The following is a 17,705-nucleotide window of genomic DNA, read 5'->3' as shown; positions in this document are numbered from 1 at the left end:
TATTTAAGATATTTCAGGAGACTGTTGCTACTACTAACATACTTTTAAAATCTTACAAACTATACCTTTCTTAAAGCGATCATATCTTTAGCAAGAATAACTGCATTGCCTACCTGAAAGACAGCGAATCCCATTCCCTCTGCTGACACTGTAATTGTCATTGGTTGTGCAGGGGGAATCTGAAAGAAAGATGAGTAAACCAATGTTTTCGAAGTATTTTCAGTCAGCAGACTTGACAAAAGTATTTCCCACTTTCTACAGTACCTCTTTAGTCTGAAGCAGAAAACGGTTTTGAGTATCAATTGAAAATGTTTCTGGCATTTCCAAAGAAGGTGCTGTCACTGTTATGTCCATTTCTGTTTTGCTTGCAGTAGTGAGAGTTGCAAATAGACTCAAGGCTTGCAGAGCCACCACTGTGTCCTGTTGAGAGAAACAAACCCTTCAGTATTAGACAGAAGGAGCCTGCACAGTGTATAGGCCATGCCTTGGGGAGCTCATCATTCCTGCATTGACCCATTTGTTGATTATGCTGGAGTCTTCATGCAGCCATCTCCACATCTCTGTTGGGATTCCTCTGGCACAAAGGTCCCAGCACAGAAGAGAGACAGGAACACAGGATGAGAAGTTAGCTACAGTGATATGCAATGGAAAATGAGTCAGCTAAGGACGTTTTCCTCTTGTGCGAGGTGTCTGGAAGACTTGACAAAGTGACAGACACAACACAACAGTCAGAATTACAAAAAATACCAACAGTGAAGAAAAAGAGATAGAGGAATATACCTCTGATCTATATTATAGATCCAAGGAACGATAAGATCTTGTTGGGGAACATGTTTTTACATATCTGAAAGCAAAAATATACCTGCCTTTACCTAAATTGTGGAAACCAAGCAATACCTTGAAGCACTTTTTTCCGAGTCCTTACATTTTTTACACTTACATTTCTTGCACTCAATTCAGAGAGAGTTCAAGATATCTAGAAATGCTATCTACCATTATTGAAGGTGACTTCAGAGCTCTTCCACATCCTAGACTCAAATGACTCTCAAAGAGAGAGGCAGAAATCATGAGGGCAAAGAACCACCTACAGAGAAGAAAAACATTCTCCTTGGCTGCTCTAAAGCAGAAGGCACACCCAAGGTTCTTCATCAGGCAGGATTCATAGCTGAAGCACAATGTGCACAGCTCAGCATAACAATACACAACCTGAAAAGTTAAGGAGTGTGGTTTCAAGTCAGACTCAGAAGCTCCTCTTACCCAGCAACACAGGCTTAGCAGAATTAGTTACTCCTCGCTATCATTTAAATCTACATTCATGTATGTGCTATTTTTAGTATTAAACGTATTCCCTTATATATATGAAATATGTACATTTATGCCCAAACATTAAAGGCATTATGAAGCAAAATATACTGACTGCAAATTCATAGCAAGCTGTATCACATATACAAATTCTAGTGAATTATCATACCCTAACTTATGAAGCATGACACATGCAACTGATTACTTTCCTCCTTATTGTTTAACTTCATATTAAGTTTCTAATGTAATAAACTCATGGAAGGAAACACTCCAAATGTTATTTTTTAAAGTAATCTTAGAAGCTGACAAAAAACTATGGGGTCATTTCTACAAATTAAAAAAGGCATCTAGTGAGACATTGGAGTAATTCTGAAAACAAAACAGTTCAGACTATGGAACAACAAAAGGATTAAATCAAATTCTTTTTTTCAGCCTCAGAGGTAAATGGTAAACTCTCTAGTAAAAAAGTTTCTGGTGAAGAGAGAAAAGCTTTTTCAACTCAAGTAATAACCAAGAATTATCACATTAGGAAAACCTAATATCTCAGGGGAACCAGGCTGGTTCCTGAATTGCATTTTACTTAGTAGAACTCATTTCTCTCAGATTATTACCAACTAAATTTTGAAAACAATGAAGGATAGTCTGTACCACTTGGCACAGAATCATGAAATATGACATTTTGGTGTGACCAGCACTTGCAGTTATTTTAAAAACTAGTTTAAGCTCATGCAATCCAAAGTACTATCTAATTTTTTGGATGCCAGCAGAGCTTACAAGATGTGGCTTCAATAACATGAAAACCTCCTGGAGATAATGAAGGTCTTCTAAATTTCATGGCCCTTCAAAAATCTACACAATAATGAGGACAAAGTACATTATTAAGTTAAGAACAACTGTCAAGAGGCACTAGGCTAGGCTGTTTCTCTAAAACCTACTACCCATAGTTAAAAGCTTAGTTAATAGCCCTTCAGGAGTTTGAGGACTTGCATATGGAAAGAATAGAGGTTTCTCTCATTGGAGAGAAAGTAAGCACAGTTATTTATCATATTATTCAGAAAATACATTTGAATACTTTTCTATGGGCATCGCTACCTTAATTTAAGATGTTTTGTTATTAGTATTTTATATAAACAAGGTCTCCGTCTGATTCTCTTTTTTCCTAGACTTGCCAAAATTATTAAAACTGGCAGTCTAGCTTAAAGATTCCAACATTGCAAAGAATGCAAGCTTGTACATAACCAAGGCTGTTACAGCAAAACAAAACTCAGTAAATATTATGTAAAAATGGTCCTCCTTTTCTTTTTTTAATATACATTGCTTGTTTAGAAAAGTGTAACAAAGCCACTCAAGACAAGGTATTACCTGAGTAGACGAAAATCCCCCAAGGTGATTTCTTTGATGACTTAACCATTTCATAATAGGGATTCCTTCTGCTAATCTGTCTTGATGGAAGTGAGAGAGCAGAGCATACGCTGCAAGTTCAATGTCAATGGACCGTGGCTGCCATGAGTCAGAAATTTCAGAAGCAGGTGTTACCCAAAAACGAAATTCTCCTGCAAAAAGAATCAATAATAACCTCAGATTCACAGGCTGAAGTCTTTGGATTTCTGTGAAAGACTTAGAGGAGACCTCTTCACTAATGCTTACATATGAGAACTAGCAACGTTCTATGAAATTGTGTTAATGTTTAGGCATGTGCACCACAAAGGATGGACTTAAGTACTTCCTCAGCAGCAGCTGAATCTAGATACAAAAAAAGTTGGAGTTCAAACAGTCACATTGATTTCAGTGAACTTTACATTGATCCTTTCACTGTCAGCCCAAAGAATTCACACAAAGAAACCCTTGTGAAAAAGCCACCTTGTTGTTTGAGTGTTCCTTTCTCTTCAGTACTAGAGAAGGCACCTCAGACAGCGGAGCTGCTCACTAGACTCATTCTTGAGTGAAGCCTTCCCAAAAAAGTGACTTCTTCCCTTCACAGAAGTAACTGCCCAAAAGGTCCAACTCAGTAAACACAGAGGGACACTCTAGAGGCTCCGTTACCAGGCTACAACATTAACTCCTCTGGATTTTTCAAGAGGATAGTTACTATTTTGAGTCAAAAACTTCCATTTCTTATATTCAATATAGTCTGTTCTTGCCCAAAATTAGGAAAATAAATTCAGCTGAGCTGAACTTGGAAGTTATTAAGCAGAAGGAGATGACGGGTGTCCAGAGAAAGTGCCACAGACCTCTGTATTGCCTTACTGAAAGTTCAATACTTCACCTCTGTTCCAATACTGATTCTAACTAATTGTTCCCAGATACCCTCCTGGTGTCTCTAAACCACTCTGGAACAGCTTAATTCATCCAACTGTCTCTCTTTAACCAGACTGATCTTACACTTTGCATAACACAGGAAAACTGACAAGTCATTTTCTTAGACCATATCATGGTACTCCTATCATGACCACAGTAACTGAGACCAAAAGGCCATGCTTGTTGTGAGTTCTCATTCATTTATCAACAAATTTCATTATGGCTGTCTTGGAATTCTAAGCTTATTTTCTATATCATACTCAAAACTGGTTTGAATTCTATAGGCAGCTGATGATATAAGATAGGCATTGCTAAATTTGACAAAAATCCATCTATACAACTGTGTAAGATAGTTGTGCAATACCTTGGTGTTCTGCTCTCTGGTTCAGCATATTCAGTGCTTCCTTTGATTTTGTACTTTTTGCCCAGGACAATGCATATGTCACAAGTGCCAAAGTGTAATTATCCAAAATACCTTCTTCTAATTTATCTTCTAGAAAGTTTGTAGCAGTCTTAATGGCATAAGCATGCTGGAAATGAAGATTACATTGAAGAATGTATAGTGAGTAAAATATATACTAAAATACTAAAAAGTAGAAGAAAAAATTGTAAGGAAACAGAAAAAATTACTAGCACCAAACAACCATCAAGAAACACTGAAAATTCTCTTTCAGAGTCACAGACACAAACCTCAAAAGCAAGCCTTTTGATCTGGCACTGTCTTTTATGAACAAGAGTAATTTCAATGAAATCTATGAATGACTTAGTATCTCTAAGACTAGTTCTCCCCATACATGTCTTTGCACGTCCTTGGACTAAAGCCATGGCAATACTCTTGCTATAAGCAATTGCTTTTAGATTTTGCAAAGGCACATAATATTGAAGGGCTTAACGGCACAATTTTGCATTGCTTTGGGTAGGTAAGGGATGTTCAGATATCCCTCTATTTCGTTAAACTACCAAGTGTTTGCTAGGTACTAGGACAATTTATGAAGTGTTTCTGTAACTATGAATTGTATTTATGAATTCCAATACCTGTTTATCTGGGAACCCTAGGAGAGACGCCATGATGTAAGCTGTCAGAGTAACTGGATTATTGGTGCCTCCCTGAAGATCACTGTGTAACACTTTCCCAGGTTCATGAAACTCTCCATTTAATTTCTGATGACGGACAATCCATTTAGCTGTATCCATGAGTACATCTTGGTCAATATCAATGAACGGACGAGCTTGAAGGAAACATCTTAATACAAAAGCTGATAACCTTGGGAAAAAGATTAATCAAATATGAAAAAATTAGCCATGTATTACCACTTTATTACACTTCAAGATAATGCCAGGACACTGTAAAGTCTAAGGTGTTCTACACACACCTACCAAGCAGAGAAAAATACATGCCTCACCCAGATAAGCAAGTAGTCTGAGCTTAATGCATAAAAATATACATCCTTGTTCCTGAAGATCACCCCGTCTGCAGCTACTTTGTTCAAAAAATAAAGCCTGCCAGTACATGTGGATCTTTACAGTTTACGAAGTAATACAGTTAAAAGTGTAATGTTAATTACAACCATTACCCCTATAATGATATCCTTGAAGCAATCTTTGTTACTTTATTTTTAATAATCTCAAGTTATCCTTTGACACCCTTCTTTCCAAATGCACATTCATGCAACCTGTCGCTGCACTATTTAAGCACTAGAGATGCCAGTACAGATAAATTACCTTTATTTTCCAATCCATCAATACTGAGTCAAAGGCAAATCCTGCTGATGTCAATGAAAGACATCCCATGACTCCAGAAGGAGTGCCTTGGTCAGTGGCTCGGTAACTAGGATGGTTCTATTTAAAATCAGAAGCATGTACTGAAATATGTAAGTATATTTAAACTCACTGAACACAGGTTAGCTGAACAAAGTGCTGGAATTTCTCTCCATTATTTATCTAGCTTCCACAACTATGCTCTCTATGCTTCTTGTGAAACTCAGCACTGAAAACACTTTTTCAGCTGCTTTTACAGTCTCAATTATAAGAGGAAGTGTGAGAGAGGTAAGTACAACAAATTTTTACCACCAGTAACTCTGTTCACACCCTAGGAAATGTCTCAGTCAGCCTTCAGCCCTCAGTATGGAGATAACTGAGAATCTATTTGAAGCAGTAATGATCACATAGCCCTAAATGGTTGCTGTCAACTGCAAGAATAAGTAATTTAATCATTATTCTTAATTTCTTTGAGGAAAGCAAAAATTTCTAGACCAAACTATTACCCTGGCTAAAATAATTCATCATTCATTTTTTTGCAAAATTAAAAAGCCTTAAACTAATAATGGCTTTGACGGTATGTCATCCAGCAAGAAAGACCTTAAGAGTTGGCCTAAACACTTAATGAAAACCATGCAGAAGGCTAATACAGCTGGAAATTTTTATCAGCTTCACAAAAAAATTTTTAGACACAGGAAAAGTATCTAAAATTCCACAATGATTCTGGCAGAACTACTTACCATGTGCTCCCAGAGGGATCTTCATTTCCAAAGGCACTAAAAGAGCCATCATCCCTCTGGAAAAGCAGCTCTCTTTGGTAGCCTGAAGTGGAAAAGTAGAGACTGGTATTAAACACTTTCCTCTGATGTGGGTTCCAGCACAAACTGCTGATGTGAAGCAAGGCACTTTCTATGGCTGAGAAGAGCAGAACTTAAGTTTGTATTTCTCAAACTCCCAAATATGCAGGAACACACAAAGCCATGTAGAAGTGAACCACAACCTTAATTACTAAGGAACAAATGGCTTGGTCTATCAATTTAAGTTCCAGTGTAAGATGAAACCCTAATCATGGTCACTCTATAATAGAAGAGAGAGAGATATAAAGATGTGAATCTTAACTGCTACAGTATACCTGGGCACCTTCCCAGGTAACCCCAGTAGAATCAAATTCAGCTTTTGACTCAAGTCTGCAACTGAAATTTTCACTTAAATATAGGGGGTTTATAATGTATTTAGCATTACAGTGGCTCATTACATGGCTAAAACTGGTGGATCTTTTCCATACAGACATAGCAGTTATCTCAGTTAACGATACTGAGCAAAGCACTCTTAAATGGAAGGGGGTGAAAAAGAAGGAATGGGTGCCATTTCTCACCAAGAAAAGCAAAAGTCACTGTCAGTTTAAGTCTCAAAATACTGTTCTGTGAGGAGCACAAATTCATGTATATATAGAAATAGACTGCTTCCTCTTCAAAAATATCTGACTGCATGGCGTGAAAACAAGGTCTTTTCCTTCTTTGCAAGACTAAAAATATGCAGCAACAAGTATTATACTTGTTGCTGCATATTGTCAGTCCTGCAAAGAATCATCACCCTGCTGGCAGTGTAAAAGCGCTAAACTAAGACCAACAGCTTGCTTAACAAAGACTGCTGTGCAGCCCTTATAGAGGAATACATTTATCTAAGAATTTAAGATTGAGAGGGATCAGAAAGATCAGAACCAGAGAGACCAGTAAGTTACTTCCTATAACCTGTTTGCTTGTCTCAACGCCAATCCCACTGCAGTCACACGAAAGTCTCCAAACATGAGCATATCTAACATGGGGAAGCCTGCAGAAATGCTGAACAGGAGACCTGGAGGCTGTGAACCACCACGCTCATTCCAATAGACACTCCATCAGACATGAAAAATGATACTTCAAATGTCAACACATACAAGTGGAAAGGCAAGGAAAAGAAGGATCCTATTATGAAGATGTACGCTAGTACTCCCAGAGGACTGGCTGGAACCCCGGAGATGTAGAGGAGGCTCAAAGAGCAACACTGAAAGAGGAGTGCATCAGAATGGAAAGGACTTCAGAAATATGTGAAAGACTGAAGGGTCTCACATTTCAAACAGCTTGGAAATACTGCTCAAACTCGTAATTTTTCTGGGTCTAAAACCAAAGTTTTCAGACCAGAAGGATTTTTTTCATTTCAGAAAAAGGGATTTAAAGATGGGATCTGTCATTACCACAGCTAAAGAAATGTGTTTAGAAGGCAACTTTTCTCTGGCTTTGCCTTTGTTCAAGGTAAACAAAACTCCTACAAGATCATATAACAGTCTCTGCTAGCTATATGATCCCTTCTTCTCACAAGCACTTAGTCTTAAAATTAGTTACATATACTTCAGATTCTGAGGTCACTTTGTCAAATAGTTGGTGAATTATGACATGTGAAAAGGTCTGTTTTAAATTAAACTTCATGACAATCCTTCCAAAAACTGAGCTTATAAAAGTTACATCTTAAACTAAAGATAAATTTCAACTTTAAGATTACACCTTAAAAAAAATCAGTGCAATAACTGAAATACATTGTTAAAATAAAGTGGAAAAAACACTCCACCAGAATATATTTTAGATTGTGGTTCCTTTCTTTTAAGGTTACAAATATTTCAGTGTACTTGCTGTTTGGCTACTATGGTGTTAAAAACATATACCTTGATTCAAAGCCTCAGGAAGAAGTTAAGTAACACAATACTTGGTATGTAAGTGATATACAAACCTGTAATTTTTTACTTGCTTTGTAACAACTTTAATAAATCTTCTATTGGAAAACTTTAGAATAAATTATGGTACCAAACCTCAAGATTAAAAATGATGGATTGCTTACAAACTTCAGAGTAGCTATTTACACAATCTCTTCCTCCCCCACCATACTTCTCAACTAAACCATGTAGTAGGAAGGACTTAAAAACAAATTTAAAGGGTTTTTAAAAAAATCATTTAACTGCTTTGACAGAAAACTGGAATCCTGATGAAAGGAAAATTTATTTTGAGCTGTGCCTTTTCCAAGAGAAAAGTCTACAACTAAGAAAAAAAAAAGTCAAACAAAAAAGACTTACAGAGAGTAAACAAAAATTGAAATTGTCATCACAATGCCTTAATAGGGGTGTAGCTCACATGGGGATGGTCCCATTGCTCTCTGTGAACCAAGCTCTCAGCATGGAGACTAACATGTGGCAAGTGTGGTGCATCAAGTTAGATGCTGCCAGATCCAAAATGCACGGAGAAGCACAGTGCAACTATGTTCTCCACACTTCATGATGTTCTGGAGTATTTCCAGTTTAAAATATACAACAATTTCCAACTACAATCTTCCAGATTTTGATTTCCAGCAGAAAGTTCACTTCTGAGCAAGTTTAAAATCTGGGGGGAGAGAAAGCCACCAAAGCAAACACCACCTCTTGAGCTCTACAAGGACATGTCAGGATTGTGTCACTGAAGACAGATATATAGATGGGATGAAAATGGTTCCCTCTGCTCACTGACTAATTTTCAACCTCTGTGCCTCAGGCAGAGGTCAGAAATGCTTGCTCACATGTGGTTTTATCAGACAAGAAATAACAACCATCTAGGAAATCTGAAAAAAAAATAGCAATTATATAAAACCAACATGGTTTTTTTGTGAGCAAACATGCCCTTGTAAACAAAATCATTTGCTGTCTACTTCTGTCAGCCCAGAAGAAAGTGGAAAGAAAAAAAAAGTGGGGTTTTCTTCCAGTTCTCATCTCACCAAAGGAGCAATACTTTAAACACTAAATGCAGAGTCACAGATACCTTTCTAATAGTAAGAGTTCTTACAAATCTACCATCTCTCTTTTACACATACAGACCTTTTCTCATAAACGATACAGCTTTTGATCTAATATCCTCTCTCAGCTGCCTAGTTTTAGTCAGGTACTGCAAAACATAAACATTCGGAGCAAAATTGATCATATTCTGTTCACCGCAGCCATAAGGCATCTTAATCAATGATGACAAACCGTTGATAGAAGGCCCAAGTAAATCACCTGAAAGATAAAATTTAATCAAAACAAATTAAAGCTTATTGCACATCAATGCATATCTCACAAATACAGTGCAGTGCAATCTGAGCTGGGAGAAAATATGGTATATTAGGAATGTTTCTACTAAACACCACTAATCAGGCATAAAAGCTACTTCATCTTCTTACCAGCTTTACTGACCTAGCTCCCTACAGACCTTTCCAACTACAGATTAATTTCAAAGAGCCACCATTAAAACAAAACAAAACAAAACAAACAAAAAAACCCAAACACCACAGAACCCCATACACCTGAAATCTATTTAATCCAGGAAAATGTTTCAATAATGGTACATATTTGAAACTTCTTCTATTTCTTCTCTCACCTACAGTTATCAAAGTTCAGGTATCACAGTAAACAACTATCAATCAGCTTATAGGTTTTATTCTGCAGACAGCAGAATTAAAACAGAATAATAGCAAAATTGACAGGACCTTTCTCATTAAAATGCAATTCTCTAATTCTGAAAATACAATACCAACACCCTAATATCATAAACTAAATAAGGAAATAAAACACTCCATCTGTAAGGTCTTCCTATGTTTATGGTAAATTACTTTGAATTAATGATTCAACCTATTAATACTGCAAGTCAATAAAAATTAATGTCATTCCCTACAGACGGAAACAGAATAAGGTAATTCTTACCAACAGCAGTGACCTGCACCCTCTCACTGTCACTTACGACATCAGAAGGAAAAGTGAAATCCAAAGCTTTTGATGTTGATTGTCGTTTATTCCCAGTCAAATCCAAAAGAACTGTCTGAGAGTATGTCTGTTCCAATCCTTCAGCCTATCAAGACAGAGAGAGGATTACTGTAATCTCAATCAGTTTATTGTTTTCAGGACAGGAGTTCTGTGCTTACTGTACTGAGGGATCTAAAACACCGTCAGGTGGTTTGTGCTGCTTGTTAACACATCAAGAACCTAAACTATCGGCCCAGTCAAACTGACACAGAGATGTTTTTCTCATAAAGACCCACTTTCACTATTTGCATTTCAAGACCATGCGGCAGTTACAAAAATAGTCCTGCAAAGTCAGTGAATGCATCTCTGATTCCCGTGCTAAGCACAGGCCAAAGCTGGAGGTGATACCTTCCATGCCCTCTGCAGTCCTACAGCTCGTCATACAAGGACTTAAACTGAAGTTAGGTACATGTCCATAAGGGTTCTGTTTCCTCATAGATGCAAAATCCCTTGAGAAAAATTGTTCTTGTAGTAGAGAAAATTAATGGGTTTCTTTCCTCAGGCTACACTTCAGTGCACCAGACTTTGATTCTTTTCTCCACAACTAAACTTCAACAGAAAGGGCAGTAAGTGGCTCCACCTGAAAACAGCTCACAGCTCCACAGAAAGTGCTTTTAAACAGCCTAAGGACAGGCCGAGACAGCTACCTCTGTTCAGCCTGGAGAAGAAAAGGCTCAGGAGGATGTCAATCGGTATCAGTACCTTATGGGAGGGTGTAAAGTCATGCCCAATAGCAGATTAGGAGGCAATGCACACAAACTGAAATAAAACGACATCCTCTTAAACATAAAAAAATTACTTTTTAAACTATGAGGGTGTTAAAAAACTGGAATAAGCTGTCTAGAGAGGCTGTGAAGGCCCTGTTCCACAGGATATTAAAAACCTGACCATTCAGGATTCTGAGTATCCTGCTGTAGTTGATCCTGCCCTGAGCAGGAAGGCTGGACTGGTCTGTTCCAGCCTCAACCATTCTCTGATTCTATCATCTTACGCATTTTTTCTAGGATGAGACATACAAATGTCTTTCTGTGAAAGGGAGCCTGAACATTAACTAGACTTAAACATCCAAGGTTAGGCAAGTCTTACCATTTTCTGAAGGCTAAAATTCCAGCACCAATAGCAAAATACAGAAATGTTCATATAAAACAGGCTTTGAACAAAAGCCAAATATATGGGAAAATTGATTGTACTTATCCATAACACAGTTATTAGGTCCACTCTCCACTGATTATTAAGCTAGCTGTAGCACCAGGGGTTCACTGATGCACAAACAGGTTTCATCTAGAATTCAAAAGTACTGACTAAATAGGTGCTGTAGAACAGATCTATGTGCCCATTCCTGGAAGGGGATCTAAAGAATTTTAAAGGAGAAATTATTTTAAAATATGTGTTTTCTTCTTCAAGCCACCTGACACCAAGCCAATCTCACAGAGCAAGAGGCAGACAAGTAAACTGGTTTGCCTTTTTGCTGCACCCATTTGCCTGTTTTAAGGAACAATTTTCTTCAGGAACAAGCCAAGCTGCAGACTTGTTTACCTTTACTAAAACCTTCTGGATGACAGCATCAGAAGCAGCAGATGATATTGCTGTCACTTTGATGGGAATCTCTCCCAGCTGTTTCGGCTTGATTGGGAATTGAACAGTTTTCCCATCTTCACTTGGTACAGATACAGACTGTTGATTTTCTGTAGCATTTATTTCATTTGATGTTAGAATAATTTCAAAAGCATCATTCATATCCAGGATCACAGTAACCTGTAAATACAGTAACATTTGCAATAAAAACTGTTAATTTTGAAAAGCTGCTTTCATAAGCTGCCACCTATTTTGTGTATAAAGAAACAGCTTTATGGTCTACCCACTAAAGAAAATACTCCAGTTCTCACAAAAGAAAGACATGGTCTCCACCACTAACAAAACCCCTGCAGTATCTAGAAATGTTCAAAGATATAAAGACTGTTATTTTACCTCGGCTTCTTCTTTCAAATAATTAAAGATGTTCACTTCCAGAATGAACTGCTCTCCTCTGATGATGGAGTATGGAAGGTTCAGGAAAATGAAAAAAGGTTGAAAAGCTTCTAGCTGCAAAATGAAATCAGCAGTGAACCCCTACAATCAGATACTAAGAGGAAAATTACTGTACAACTTCTCTTCCGATCACACTTAAATTCAGATGACAAAGTATGTTTCCTTGCACTCTACAGCAGACAAAACATATTACTGCAGGGCCGAAACAGAAGGCAACGATGCTTCTGGTCATTAGCACCTTGGTGGGAACTCAGAGGGTTGACAGCTTTGACAGGGTAAGGTCCCAACAAAGGCAATTGAATTAGGACTAAGAGTCTCTCTCACCTGGCAAGTCTGGGAGTTGTGATCTGTCCTGAGATCTCATTGAGGTAAATGTGAGTTGTTTTAAGTGCACAAATAATGAATGATTAAGACTCTTTCAGTTGCCCTATCTTTATGTCAATATAGAAATGCATGTTGGAATATAAAATCACTAACTCTCCCAAATTTTATAATTCAATATCACCTTTTATAATTCAATATAATTCAATATGAGGGGGTTTTATTTTGTAATTATTATCTTGGTATAAGTTCTTTAGTTGTATTTCTAAAAATATGTATTTTCTTAATTAAAATAAAAACTGCAGAAATATACCAGCAAGCAGTTACTTTGGAAGACATCTTGGCTCCAAGAAGTCAGTGGTAAACTCTCATCAAGCTGAATGGGATCAAAATTTCACTGTTTATGAACATCTGTGCAGTAAGAATGGCTGAGACATGAGATCCTTTATTAATAAAATGTCAAGTAAAGATGGTTTTAATTTGGTTGTCATTTAAGAAATTTTTCCAAGTGTTTTGAGTTTCAGATCCAAAGCCCCTTTAGCTTTTCTTTTCTAGCTAGCAAATATTCCAATGTCATCTTTTTAAAAGAAAAAGTTGTTTACTAAAGCTCTCAGTGTCAAAAACTTCTTTCGATACTACACTATAGAGCAGTTCTGAGGGAGATTTTTGGATTAGTTCATGGTCAAGGTTTTCCCTACATATCTATTTTCTTTGCCTTTTTTGTTTTTTCTTTAAAGTTTTACACTCAGAAATGTTTCAGTATATTACAATAAAATATGACTCAGTTAAATTATTGACATTCAGTGTAGTACAAGTCAGAAAAAACTAAGATGCAAAGCAGTAAATGACATTAAGCAAGTAGATGTCACTTATTTATTTCTTCATTACACTTCCCATCTATTTCTTTTATTTGCCTTTCTGTATGGCACTAACATGTTTCAGCCATATGGAACTATAAGTGCAACCCAAACATCCCAGCATGGGTGAAGTACTGAACAGTGCATGTGGGTAATTATAGCTAAATAATAATCTCAACATCTGTTCTACTTGCAGCCTTCTCAGATTTGAGGATGAGAGGCCAAGAGTGTATTTCCATACAGTTTGAATCAGAAAACTATTCCTCTTTCTGTCCCATCTCTGCCAAGCCAAGTGAAAGAAACAAGAATCATGACTTCAGTCTCAAGGAAGCCTTAACCCCAAAACCCAGATCGGCTTCCAAATTCTGCGGTGGAGTTAAATCAGGATGTTCAAAGCACATGTTTTGTGCCTGGTATAGCAGCCAACTACAAAATCTGGACCTAGATCTCAATCTGGATTGTAAAAGTTGCCCCTCCCCAAGAATTTCAGGGCACAGGAACTTAAAATGGGTAAATAGCTGCCTCCAAGCTATGCTTGTGCTAGTCCAGGCATCAAGATAGCAATCAGTGACTCAGTATTGCAGTCTCAACCTTCTAAACTTAGGTACCTAAGTGTAAAATGGAAGGAGGTAACTACTTTCAGAGGGTTATCCAAGGTATATAAAATATTAGGTAAATGACAGTTCAAAATTTATTCCTATTTTAAACAAGCAATCTCCTGGAACACAAGGTGAGCCTAGGACAACTGTACTTGTACAGCAGAGAATCTCAGATTAGAGATCTAATCTGAGGAGTGCTCAAATTGCTCAACTCTTCAGACACTTGGAAGCACAAAAAAAAAGCCTCAGGAGACAAGAATTTGGCTTCAAAATGCATCATATCCGGTGGGTATCTCTCAGTGTCCACTCTGCTTCTTAAGCTAAGGCACACAAAACTTAGTACCTATCACAGAATTGCAGAATGGTTGGGTTGGAAGCGACCTCTAGAGAGCATCTAGTCCAATCCCCTGCTAAAGCAGGTTTACCTACAGCAAGTTGCACTTATATTTACTCCAAGACTGGTTTTGAAAGACAAATGAAAGCAATTTAGTCTTTAAACAATTCTCCCATTCTCCCTCCTGGGGCATTATTAGAGCAGTAGACAATGTGCCTGCCCATCCCAGCCACTTCTTCCCAGCTAGTCTGTGCAAACTTCACTGTATGCCTTATCAACTCATGGAATGAGCAGGGCCAAGAAAACATGACGCACTGTTCTCGGGCAGTCATTCTCCCTTTCTACATACAAAGATTCTGAAGTGGGCACATTCTGGAAGTGCTCTAACAAAACAATTGCTCTAATGAAAACAGGTATCAAAGTATCTATGTGGATTTATATGCGCAGGAAGGGAAGATAGATACAGTATAACGCATGTCTTCAGGGATGATGTTTTCTTTACAGCTTGAATATACATGGCCTCCTCTCAATCTCTTAATTTGTATGAGGAGATGGCTGCTGTTGGAACTAAAATACAGCTTCCAGTAATAACCTACAGTGTCAGGGCCTTAAAGGCAAACTGCCTAGTGCTATCGTACCTCCACTGGAGCAGTTGTCACTCCAAGGCCGCTGTTTTCAGAGATCACAAAAGCACTGGCTACCCAGGATGTGATCGTATCAGGTACAATGACTTCCATTGTGGTTTCTGTGTCAGATCTGATGGAAGAAGGGGAGAGCAGACTTTCAAAACCATCCATTTACAGACATCAGTAAGTGGATACATACGTTTAAAATGCATGAAAAATTAAGTCCAAATTCATGGCAGGAAAAGCTGCTTATTACCTGTTGGGGTTTTTTCTGATCATTTAGAAATAATGTGATGGGGGCAAAATTATTTTTAAAAATTTATTTTAAATTATATTAATTGAAGGTAATTACACTGAATCATATGTGATCCACTTTTAGAGATCCTCTAAAACAATCCCAAGATGATGGTTGCTTCCTGAATTTCTCAGCTGCAGAAGAATACAAGATTTATGCTTCACAACACAGGTCAGATTTCCCCATCATCTGACAGTTTGAACTGCTTATTGAATTTGGTGCCAATAGCAACACATTTTCCTTTCTAGGCTAATCACCATCTTCTCATGCACTTCAGAGAAAAAGGCTGGGTCTCTCTATTCATTTTCTCCTCATCTGTAAAAGTAAGAGGGTTTTTTTGCCTCCAGGATTTTTTAATCTAGTTTATATTGAAACTTCTAGGCCTTCAGTCAGGCATAGTCCTCTTCTGTGCAGTTGTACATCTAATTTTTTGGGACTCCAATCTCCCTTGTGGCCTCTAGGTGGTAGCAGAATATAAAAAATACTACGTTTTTAATCAGTGTTTTTCAGCACCAGTTCAGAATGCCACTAAAACCTGCAAAATAACACGGTAAGTGCAAATCAGTTTTTTTCCATTTGCTTTCAATCTTATACCTAGTTTTAGTGTCGATCCAAAGCCATGTCTCTGGAAAACGTGTCCTCACGTAGAGATTGCTGAAATCAGGAGGTCCATTTTTAGATACTGGCATATCATCACCGAAACCATCCTCTATGGGTATCATTCCACCATCTACAAAACAAAAAATACTGTCCTACCTACAAATATCTGTATTTAGAAAAACCAAGCTAATAAGAGTTTAGAAAATTCAAGTTGTTTGGAGTGTAATCTATAGCTTTTTTATACATGGCAAGACTACTCTGTGACACTAGGAACTTCTTTTTTTTCCTGAGGTTTTGTTGGGGGTATTTTTTTTAAGAATAAAAAAAGTTTCATGCAAACCTAAATTTCTATATGGCCTTTCTGGAGTGGTTATTAAACTGGTGCGATTTGACTTTACTTTTACAACATTCAAGTGAAACTGCAACTAAAACTCCGTTCACCCTCAGGCCTTTAAGGGGCAGTGTTACTTATGATGGCAGCAAAAAGGAAGTTTTTGACATACTAACTGTACACGTTTTTAAGTCTTGAACCTTGGAAACAGTAATGGTTTGCAAGGCTGGATGTAGCCTGTATGCAGTACAGTCAAACATAGTAAGGGCCTTAAACCATGTACCTCCTTCCACACTCAGTAAATTTTACTACTTACAAAAAAAATGTTCCTTATCCTCCTCAAGAACTGCATCAGTTGATACCCAAAGGCCACATTTCTGGATAAAATTTATACAGTATATGTCAATGCAGGATATTCAGGACATCAACAGTGCTTATCTATTTCCTTTTCCTTTTCTTTCTTTCTAAGTAAATTAAGTATTTAAGCAATCAGAGAACTAAAGTAAGTAATACACAGGAACCATATGATCATATGAATTTAAATGAGAAAAAACTTTTCAAAGGTAAGACTATAACAAGCATAGATCAATCTGTATTTATGGAAGTATAAACATATTTATTTGCTTTCATAGTATTTACATATTGATAAATTTCCCAATTAAAAACCAATATAAGCCATGAAAACAGTACACTGACTACTGTTCCAAACTTTTAAAAGTGCATTTTCTTCTAGCAAGTGATGAGCAAATTACTAAGCAGTAAAAAAAATAAAAAGCCAGCTTAGAAATTAAAAAAAACAAGTACCTGAAATATGCCAAAGGAAACTCTGACCAGGGGAGAATACTGCACTGTGCTGTATAAATTGAGCTCATGAAGGATCTAAGACAAAAAAACAAACAAACAAACAAACAAAAAAACCAAAAGAAATCGTTCAAAGAGTGAATGCAAACACATGTTTTTCAAAACTTTCAGTGCTGTAGATGCTAATTCATAAGAGCCATACCACAAGCTGTAGCTCACTTAGTTCTCATATCAAAGAGAAAAGAATCTGTGACAGGATGAAGGAGATCATGATTAATATAAGAGTGACCAAGACTACATATATAACCCTGAAATAAAGCCTACAGCCCACTGATATTTTATGACACTTAGGCTACGTCATTTGAGCACTTTAGGAATTACATATATTGCCAGCTCTTTCAAATTGTTGATGCACTAGAGCAAGTAAAGAGAATCCAAAAACATGAATAATTTATTCTGCTCTTCAAAGAATAAAATTCTTTATTTAATATTGCTAATTTTGAAGTGCACAAAGCATGAATCATTAGGGGTTTTTTCTGACTTCATCTTTACTGAAAGAAGAAACTGCCAAGCCTTACTGAGCAGATTATCAAATGGAAGAACAATAACATATTAATTTGAGATAGAAATGCTGTGCCTATTATCTTGTAAGCCTTACAGTCTTTTGTGCTCATGTTACTTGCAGAAGTAAAAAAAAATTTGCATCATTACATACTAAAAA

General features: G+C 37.1%; 1 protein-coding gene across 2 annotated transcripts in view; it reads right to left on the bottom strand.

Moving 5' to 3' along the window:
• CD109 (CD109 molecule) overlaps positions 1–17,705 on the bottom strand; it is a 74,846-nt gene that overhangs the window by 18,222 nt on the left and 38,919 nt on the right. For both annotated transcript variants that reach the window (XM_071548618.1, XM_071548619.1), the window contains 14 exons: positions 16,988–17,062; positions 16,500–16,560; positions 15,847–15,982; positions 14,970–15,087; positions 12,161–12,274; positions 11,729–11,947; positions 10,094–10,238; positions 9,233–9,409; positions 6,099–6,180; positions 4,636–4,864; positions 3,965–4,130; positions 2,665–2,855; positions 265–420; positions 114–179 (listed from right to left, as the gene is read on the bottom strand). In XM_071548618.1, coding sequence (XP_071404719.1) covers positions 114–179; positions 265–420; positions 2,665–2,855; positions 3,965–4,130; positions 4,636–4,864; positions 6,099–6,180; positions 9,233–9,409; positions 10,094–10,238; positions 11,729–11,947; positions 12,161–12,274; positions 14,970–15,087; positions 15,847–15,982; positions 16,500–16,560; positions 16,988–17,062 — 1,935 coding nt within the window. The remainder of the gene's footprint in view (positions 1–113; positions 180–264; positions 421–2,664; positions 2,856–3,964; positions 4,131–4,635; positions 4,865–6,098; positions 6,181–9,232; positions 9,410–10,093; positions 10,239–11,728; positions 11,948–12,160; positions 12,275–14,969; positions 15,088–15,846; positions 15,983–16,499; positions 16,561–16,987; positions 17,063–17,705) is intronic.

The sequence above is a fragment of the Pithys albifrons genome, chromosome 2, assembly GCF_047495875.1.
Source record: "Pithys albifrons albifrons isolate INPA30051 chromosome 2, PitAlb_v1, whole genome shotgun sequence".
Classification (NCBI taxonomy): Eukaryota; Metazoa; Chordata; class Aves; order Passeriformes; family Thamnophilidae; genus Pithys; species Pithys albifrons.
This window is presented reverse-complemented; position numbering and strand designations above follow the sequence as displayed.